The sequence below is a fragment of the Notothenia rossii genome, assembly GCF_949606895.1.
Source record: "Notothenia rossii genome assembly, chromosome: 2".
In the NCBI taxonomy this organism is placed as follows: Eukaryota; Metazoa; Chordata; class Actinopteri; order Perciformes; family Nototheniidae; genus Notothenia; species Notothenia rossii.
In genome coordinates this window covers 24,567,234-24,576,763 of record NC_136904.1, presented here as the reverse complement: position 1 = coordinate 24,576,763, position 9,530 = coordinate 24,567,234, and the positions used below count along the sequence as shown (strand labels likewise).

At 38.8% G+C, this 9,530-nt stretch overlaps 1 protein-coding gene across 1 annotated transcript; it reads right to left on the bottom strand.

The window, feature by feature from the left end:
* Positions 1 to 1,240: 1,240 nt before the first annotated feature.
* Positions 1,241 to 9,169, bottom strand: psmd14 (proteasome 26S subunit, non-ATPase 14). The gene is made up of 11 exons (XM_079667396.1): positions 9,016 to 9,169; positions 7,934 to 7,989; positions 7,442 to 7,513; positions 7,212 to 7,331; positions 6,943 to 7,013; positions 3,346 to 3,496; positions 3,152 to 3,259; positions 2,673 to 2,747; positions 2,469 to 2,594; positions 1,625 to 1,687; positions 1,241 to 1,415 (listed from the first exon to the last, which is right to left on the bottom strand). Exons 2-11 carry the CDS (start codon positions 7,979 to 7,981, stop codon positions 1,317 to 1,319), a joined length of 933 nt encoding a protein of 310 aa, XP_079523522.1. The 5' UTR covers positions 7,982 to 7,989; positions 9,016 to 9,169; the 3' UTR covers positions 1,241 to 1,316.
* Positions 9,170 to 9,530: the final 361 nt, after the last annotated feature.

Here is a 9,530-nt window from a genome sequence, read left to right as displayed (position 1 = left end):
GTTAAGATCTTTACCCTCCCATCCGTTATGAAATTAACTTATTCAAAACTGCCATCATTGCAATTCAGTAGACATATTTAGAATGTCCTCTTGTATGTCTTCGCTGCTGATTACTCACCTCTTAATTTGTTGCATAACTTCACGGACATTTTTTACTTTGCTGAAAAGCTTTTTTTCCTAAATGTTCCGATGGTATCATCACAAATGTCTGCATACGTCAGGGACAAATAAAGTGCAAGAAAGTCCTTGTTTTCATATTTAGACAGGATCAGTGGAGGAACAAGCAAACAGTGCTTCAAAGATTGTCAAAGTGGAACATAAACATCTAGAGTGGAAACAGGAAACAAGAGGATGGGTTTTTCTGATGTTTGCCCCCGAAGTTTGTCTTGCCATCTGTTACGCAACAACATTCAGATAACAAAGGTCTGTTGAGGTGATTTAGATAAGGTAGGAGGACACATTAAATGTTCCTATAATATCACATTTTAATTAAATGAACAAGTCTATATGAGAATAAAAGGGTTATTTGATGTAATTTAACTTAATGAAATGCACTTCGAGAACACATAACGTTTTTTCTGTTCAGTCAAGTTTTTTTTTAGTGTGTAGAATTATGGACAGAGCTACAACAGCATTTAGTTGAGCAACCCTGTGTTGCATAAAAACAACATAACTTTTATAGTATTGTCATATTTTATTACATTTTACTGCACTCAGTTTCCTACATAACCATATTTAGTGTAAATACTGTCATTATTCTTCATTTGTTGCAATTGTCTTAGCTTTTATAATTGTGCTGTTCTTTTTATTTTTGGTTACGTATTCTTCTTTCTGTGTCTACACTTATACGAAAGCAAATTCCTAATATGTGCACAGCTACTTGGGAATAAAACGGATTATTTCAGTTTGTAACTTGAAACTCTTGCACCCACTAGTGGTTAGGACGGGTATTACATCAGGAAGATGCTCTTAGAGGATTTTAAATAAATTGTCCTATACAATATTTGGATTCTATAAGAAATTTAAAAAAGTAGTCCAAAGTTTTTTAAGAATTGTATGAGCATTCAGATAAACACAAACACTAGATTAAAGTGAAATTATTCGGTCAATTATGCATTTGTCTAAAAATAGACAAAGGAAGATGTTACTATACTATATTTTGGTTTAAGCACAAATGATGTGCACTGACAGATTTATGAAATGTATTACATGTGACGTTTAAATAAAAGAATCACCCATCTTCATTTCAATCATACATTTATTTTATATAAAAGAAAACAAGGGTTGCAATATTAACAGTTATACACACAGGCCCGTCACTGGAAAACTACGGTATCCAACATGGCAGCTAGGCACTGAACGATGTTGGAAGTCATTAAAACGTCTACGTGCTCCTCCAAGTGCCTCTTGGGATCCTGCAGGGACAGAACATTAGGACAAACGTCAACAATGGGATTTGTAATGAAGTGTTATTTAAAAATACAATTTCTGTTTAGACAAGTTTATGGTTTCAAAAAAAACTTCAGAAGACTTAAATGACATTGAAGCAGTTTGACACATATTGAAACAAAGAAATGCACTATGAATGATTGTTTTTATCTGAAGATTAAAATGTCATCTTTACCTGTTTTCCAACATTCTTGATAGCCAGCTGCTCTGGGGTCATTTTGTCCTCCTCTTCGACGGCCTGAGGTGGAAACACGAAGATGTTTTCATATTTTGTGGGAGCACACCAGGAGCATCCCATGCATGCTTATTTGTAACTCTTTTGCAGATATTGCGTTGCAGAAATATTGTTTATTTGTTTAAGGTCTTACAATGCCCTAGGAATCCTGTACAAAGAAAATACAGTGTGTGTGTGTGTGTGTGTGTGTGTGTGTGTGTGTGTGTGTGTGTGTGTGTGTGTGTGTGTGTGTGTGTGTGTGCGCACAACAGAAAGTCACTCATTGATATTCGGAGTCCAGGGTGGAATTAAATGATTGAGCAGTGATTTTCTTTGGTCACAAAACTGCCATTCAACCACTGAATACTAAGCGTTCTTAAGAGGCACAAGGAGTAGGATTCATCAGGTGCGGTTTGTAAACACACGTTTCACCGCTATTTGCGTTTTTTTAGACCTGTGTCCCTTTTTTTTTTGCAGTTTCTTCTTGTATGCTTGCTTTTGATCTGGCTTAAGCTTAATACATTTGTATAAAGTAGATGCCCAGAAAAATACCCAAAACAGCCAAAAGGAAAGAAACAGCCACATACTTCTAGTTGGTCCTAAGAAGCTCAATGAGCATTTCATTAAATACTTTATTAAATTGTATGTTAACATTTTAAAGTCAAATGTACTACAAACATTAGATAATTCAAACAAAACCGCATGTGTTGTGTGCCGTTTTAAAGGCCAGTCAAGCCCTTTGAATATTTTTTATTAATATTGCAGTTTCCATATATTTGTTTCGTGGATGTCTACAAAGTTGTACCTTATTGTAGTTCTTAGCCAGCTCCAGCATTTCCTTGACGATGGTCTCGTTGAGCTTGCAGTGCTCGCTGTAGTCCTGCAGGGTCAGGCCCTCCATCCAGCTCTTCTTATGCAGGTTCAGCAGCATCTGAACAACAATAAGAGCTGAGGTTATGTTCTATTAATAAAAGTAATAATAAATGTTTCTGTAATTTTTTTCTCATACCTTCTGCTCCAGCTCATTTTTCCTGTAATTGATGGTGATGGAGTAGTAGTGTCTGTTCAGTCCATGAATCAGAGCCTGAAACATAAGGAACCTCAAGGTAAATACATTAAGCAATAACATGCATAACCTCTGGCGTCTGACAGCAAAATCCACAACATTACAATTCATATTCCACTTTGTTGTGATGCAATGCGGTTTGTATCTTTAGCAGTAGTGAAGGACATAGTCCGATTCAAGATTTATTTAGTTTTGGCTTGAAACGAGACCAAATGTACTCTCATAACGATATGGTGCCTGATATGCTGTTAATCTGACAGCTGATGGCAACAAAACAAGTCTAAAGTTTTTATCTGGCCATTGTTGATTATCAAGTATTGTTCAGGGGGGGGGGGGGGGAGAACATATCCAGGTATTTTAGAAGAAATAGAAGAAGAAATCGACCCCGAACGGAGGGGATGGTGCTGTGTTCAATGCGTTACCTGGATTGAGGGCTTGTTCAGATGACCCAGGTTGGAGGTTGTTTGTCTTGGTTCATGACCCAACACCATCATGTTGGCGTTGATCAATCTGAAGGCATCAATAACAACCTGAAGAAGTGGGGGGGCGCACATTAGACCAGTTTACCAAAGAGTAGGTCATTTCAAAATCGTTCTTATTTCTTCTCCATCTTTACCTTTCCCTTGACGCTCTGAATGGGGTCAACCACCACAGCGACGGCGCGCTCTGACAGGGCCTCGAAGCTCTGCTGTGTGTTGATGTCCACGCCGGACAACCAGCAGCCGAACCCAGGGTGACTGTGGTACCATCCCACCACCATCTCTGGTCTGATGCGGCACATGGGTGGAAGAAAAAAGTGAATATGTTTAAAAGGTATCCACAGAAGGGTTTACGTAGATAAAAGACGTGTGTCGTTTCAAAAATAATTGTTGCTTTATTAAATCTGGATTCACACTTAGAGAGCATCTTGCACGTTGTTGTTTTTTCTACATTTATGCTTAAACTTGCTTGAAAATTACAATTAAAAAAGTGAATGTAGGATTTGATATGTTTTACGAGACACAAGGGCAGGAATTCAGAGGGAAAGGAGCAATTTTGAGCTCCGATCTTAAAAACTGCTTTTTTTTTTAGGTCATACGTCAAACGCGTCATATTACATCACACAGGGGACACATCTCCGCTCTCTGACCGCGGGTATAGTAGAGTTGCGTTGAGTTGAGCATTTGTGTTTTAGTGAGCTGGTATTTTTCGGTAGTTTTACATTGTATTTCACCATTTGTAATCATGGTGCAGTATTGTGTTTGTGCGGGTTGCACAAACTCCAGCCTGTCAGGACATCGAGTCCACAGTTTCCCTCAAGGGAAAAGGACCGGAGCTAGCGTTCGTTCCTGGGTGCGTTTTGCATCCACCTCCCTGCAGCACATCCTCTCCACAGCTTTATCAGGAAACCGTATTACCGTAATTTTCGGACTATAACGCGCACCTGAATATAAGCCGCAGCAGCTAAATTGAATAATGTGTACATATATAAGCCGCACTGGACTATAAGCCGCAGTGCAATAGTAGCTACAGAAGATGTACTGTGCTGTGTAAACTGTACTGTATCACGTAGCGTTTCAGACACACAAACTTTTCAACTTTCAAACTTAAACGGTGCGCTCCCAGCGCACGTACCGGCAGTGATCTACAGCAGTGGTTTTCAACCAGTGGTACGGGGACAAACTGTCTCGCTCTCGTAATGTCTGTCTGTCTTGCTCTCGTTCTGTTTCTCGTACCACTCTCGGTTCCACTTTTACTTTTGCGCGCTACCTGTCTCACTCTTTTTCGGCCTCCAGCTTTTCCTGCTGGAGCCCGCCGCTTAAAGGTGGGGGGCGCGGACCGGCCATAGAGCCCATAGAGTTAAAGGTGGTGGACTGTAACATGTAAAATCCATAGATTTAGGAGGTCCCTTAGTGTCCGTTAGCTGTAAAAATCCATAGATTAGCCGCACCGTTATATAAGCCGCAGCGTCGAAAAATGGGGAAAAAGGTGCGGCTTATAGTCCGAAAATTACGGTACTTCTCTCTTTCCCCCCCCTTCGCTGCTCTCTCTCTCTCTCTCCCCTCCGGTACACGGCACCATAAGACGTAGTGTGGAGTTGCATTAGGTCAGGGGTTCCCAAACTTTTCAGCCCGCGACCCCCAAAATAACAGTGCCAGAGACTGGCGACCCCCTGGGTGCTAGTGAATTAATTTCAGGAAAAAAAAAGGAAAAAGTTTGAGAAACACTGCGCTAGTGGATTGTCAAAGAAAAAAATGTCTATGCAAACGTTATTATTAATAATAATTTTAAAAAAAAATCTAAAAAATATTTATCCATTTTTTTTTCTTTTTTTTTCTTCTTCTCATAATTATAAGGTTGTGGTCCGTCATATGCATTCGAATATTCATGTTCAACTTCTTCTGTGTCTTCTGTGTTGAAACTAGCATTGGGATCCATGTTTATTAATACGTTACACCGGCCGCTCTCCCCCTTGTTTCCCCCATGTTACGTCACGAGCGGGAGGTCACGTGCCGAGGCTTTTTTATGCGGAAGTGAACATTTCTTACAAAAACTACGCCAGATGTCACTGTAGTGTATATTTCTGTATATTTTTTTGAAAATCTAGTGCAGAGGTGCCCAGTACGGGGGCAATGCTGGTAGATCGCGAGTCATTCATAAATAAATAAAACTCCATCTCCGTTAAAATAGACAAAACAGGTTTTGATCCCTCCTCCCTTGGCCTCCCTGCCACTTAATTCAGGAGTTGACTTGATTGACAGAAAAAGCGACCTATTGCTTTCCAGTCTGTTAACCCAGAATGCAAAGCGATACAAAATCAGTCAAGTGCCGGGAGAGACAAACAACAAAATGAGTGCGGGAACGAGCAAAAAGCTAAAGACATACCACTTCCACACAGAATGGGATGGAGAATATTTGTTTGTGTCACATTCTAAGGTTATTTGCCTTATTTGTAAAGCAAGCGTCGCTCTGCCAAAGAAAGGTAACGTGGAGAGGCATTATCGGAGTGTTCACAAGGCATATGACAGCGACTTCCCTCCGAGTAGCGAGTTGAGAAAGAGAAAGGTCATGTGTTATTTCTACACAAACATTATCTCTTAGTCTTAGTGTCGCCAACTCGTTTCTAACATGCAAAAAGACAAACATGCGTCTATGGTCGGTGTATTTTCTATCTTTCCAATCGAGACGAGATCTCTCTCTCTCGTCTGTGTGCGAGGGGGCGGGGCAGTTTACACACACGCAGCTGCTACATGCAGCAACACACGGAGGAGATGGTGGAGAGAAGCGCTCCAAGGTGTGGTTACATGTTACCCGTCTTGAGGTGGACAATGCTCGTCACCAAGTGTTTAGCATGTAAGGGCGGTAACACGAGCAATTTGTCTAAACATTTAGCAAAAGTGCACCACATTCAGACGGAGGAATGCACCGGGTTCGACTGTCTTTCTAGTAGCTCTGTAGCCCCGTCCACGAGTAACGTTTCCACGTCAGGTGTTATGTATGCTAGCAGCAACACACGGAGTTAACTCAGTTATACAAACATGGGTTAATGATTAGAGGTAACTGAGTTATTTATTTTGTTAAAGTTTCAGCTATTCTGTTTACAGTTCTGTCATCAGATTATTTAATAAGATTTGTTAAAACATTGTTGTTTCTTTTGATGTGAAATATTATTTATTTAATTCGAATAAAAAGCAATGTTAATTTTGTTCACAATTTGTTAAGTTAATTTAATAATATATGTATTTTGAATCAAGTATTCATCTTTATTGTCTTCATTGTTAGTTTCCACATGCCTAAAACAACCTCAAGCTAAATCTAAAAGTTGATGGCTAAATAAGAGCGTTTGAGAAATTGTGCAAGGCACACAGTAGTAGTCCAAATAGTCGATTAATCGTTTCATTAATCTATAGATTAATCGATAATCAAATTAGTCGTTTGTTGCAGCACTATTGTAGTTATCCCATGTATAAATAAAACGTGTTATTCAGCAACCCTTGCAATTTGGGATTTTATTTTTGGTTGGTAGACCTCGGTGAGCTGGTCATTTCAAAAGTAGCTCACCAGCCAAAAAAGTGTGGGCACCCCTGATCTAGTGTATTCATCATTTTCCTACACATTTATTCACAGGTGTCTTTAACATGGAAGTTGCTCTTTAAGTTGTTAAATAATGTACACATCACTGACAACGTATTTTTCTAGTTAATGCGACAGTAGGTTTGTGATGGAGTTTTACCTTCCAGTCTGCTTCAGCATGTCCAACATCTTGGCTTGGAACACCGGGTCCACTGCTTCAACACTCACACCCTGAGAGGTTAAAACGTTCATTTTGTAATAAAGCGCCAAGGCAGATGTGAGCCCCATACACTGTCCTGTATTCAATTGTCCTAATCAGCATGCATACATACAAGGCATTTAAGGCATAACTACATATCAAACAAGAATAAATCAACTTGTAAATGACATTATAAGGGGCATAACCACAACATGAAATAAAATACGCACTGTTCCTGATTGGGGCATGGCAAACACATCGATCACTCGCACTGTGTAGTCATCAACAAATTCTCCCAGCATCAGTCCCATGACCTCCATTGGTACACCAGCACGTCCATGCTTCAACATCTAATGAAGAGAAACAACAGAGAAAGAGAGGAGTTTTATTTTAAATACAACAAATTAAATGTATAACCATTAATAAAAGTCAATGATCATTGCAGATGATGTGGGATTACCTTGAGGAGAGCGAGAGAGGAGATGTAAACCTGCTCTGCCGTGTCCACAGCAGGGGCATCTGTTGGGGGGCCCTGAGGGGAGGAGCAGAGTTTATTTGAGGCACTTGCTTAGATAATCACTACAACCCTACTAATGTTTAGAATTGTAATTTGTGTCATGTATAATGCGTTTACATTTATATGGTTTTATTCACTGCATAACTAATATAATTGAAATTACTTGTCTGGTCCACAAATATTCTTTAACCTATTTTAATTATATTAAACATTGATAAATGTATGCTTAAATGTAGTATTAGGGTATAAAAGTTGAATGCAACTAAGGAAAAGTAGTTAGATTTTAAACCAGGCTGCACTGGGGACATCTTTGGACTTGGAGTAGCAAATCTAAAAAGGTAAACAAGCACGGGGCCCAGGACTAAATTCTGCTGAAGTTCTGATAGAAACCATCAGATGTTTTTATCATTGTATGGACAAATCAAACTGTGTTACCTGGCCAAGCCCTGGCATTCCCCCTCCGAGCCTCAGCAGCCGGTCCATATCGAAATCTGATGAACAACACAATGAGGTCATGAGTTTTCCTTAAAGTATACAGCTGACAGACAATCTGCAATTATTAGAAGGCTAACTTTAATTTTCACAAGACTTTAGAGAGTAAGAAAATTAATATATCAAAGTGCATTTTAAAGAAGGACAAATCCGTACAAAGATTTCATGGCACAAGCCAGAATTAGCTTGTTTCTTCTTAAATATATCATAGTTTCATAACATGTAGCTTGATAAATGTCAAATACCTCACTCACTTTACTAAACAATTAACTAAATGTGTAGCTATGATTTCAAAGATTCAAGGTTTTATTGTCATATGCACAGACAGTAGCTAGTGCTGTTATAGTAGTGAAAACCTTAAGCCCCAGTCTCCTTAATAATAATAAATAATACATAAAATAATGACTTGTAAGGTTAAGGGTATGTCGTATGTGCTAGGATTTGCTTTGGTTTCTCTCTTTAAGTAAAATTGACAGGTGTGTTGTCCTAGACCTCATAATGACAAGCGTTTCATCGGGAAATCCACAAATAAGACGAGTTCCCTAAAATATTTTTACATTATAGCCTAGTAGATTGGATATTATATTGGACATACTTATATAAATTCTCATGATTTGTGTATTTTAAGTCCTGGTGCAGTTTAATTCATTTTAGAGACATTATGGAGTATTTTAGGACCCAAATAAATCGTAAATATAATGTACGTTAGCCGCTAATTAGCTTCAGTTGGCTAATTTACCCGTATTCACGCAAACACGGTATAAAGGGTCCGACAGCATCACAATGATCTAACATTTAAAGTATCACTTCTTCTGTTCAGCTACAAAATTACAAGTCAATTTAGCAAACGAGGGTCTTTAATCGCTCGGTACTTTAACATGCAGTTAGCATTTAGCTTGAAGTTAGCTTATTCATGCTATGCCTCTGTCATCACGCACAAGAAACACAGCAACAACGACCAACACTGACTCCATCTCACTGTCTTTTATGAAGGCTACTGGTTTTGAAGATATAAGTCTACTTGCCTGTTGTCAGATATTTCGGGTTTTTAGAAAAGTCTGTGTTTCTTTCTTTCTTCAGTCAAGTCAAACCAACAATGAATCAGCCAGATTCCTGTCGTCCTGTACAGAAACTACTTCCGGCGCACGGATGATGTGTTTTGTTGTCGCCCGACTGCTAACTGCAACACCAAACACAAGGGGACGCCACTGTCATAAAACTATTAACTTGCACTATTTTATGTCATAAAGTCTGAATTAATTTGCATTTATTTGCGTGATTTTCCTCTTTATATATAAACTGGTGTAGCCTGAGATACATGATTTACCAGTGGTGTAATGAAATAGAGTACATTAACTGTGTAGTGTACTTTTGAGGTAGGCTACTGGTACTTGAGTATTTTCATGTGATGCTACTTTATATTTCTACTATGCTATAAGGCAAATATCATACTTTTTACACTACTACATTTATTTTCTCACAGTACATATTAAAGCACACAATATGCTATGGTATAATGCAGTCGTGTAGCTACAAATTA

Bases quoted from the DNA above. Each gene is read 5' to 3' on its own strand.
- psmd14 (XM_079667396.1), bottom strand. From the start codon at position 7,981: ATGGACCGGCTGCTGAGGCTCGGAGGGGGAATGCCAGGGCTTGGCCAG. The intron at 7,332-7,441 runs GTAATCCCACAT...TCTCTTCATTAG, and splicing joins CCTCTCTCGCTCTCCTCAAG to ATGTTGAAGCATGGACGTGC. The intron at 7,014-7,211 runs GTGCGTATTTTA...TTAACCTCTCAG, and splicing joins CCATGCCCCAATCAGGAACA to GGTGTGAGTGTTGAAGCAGT.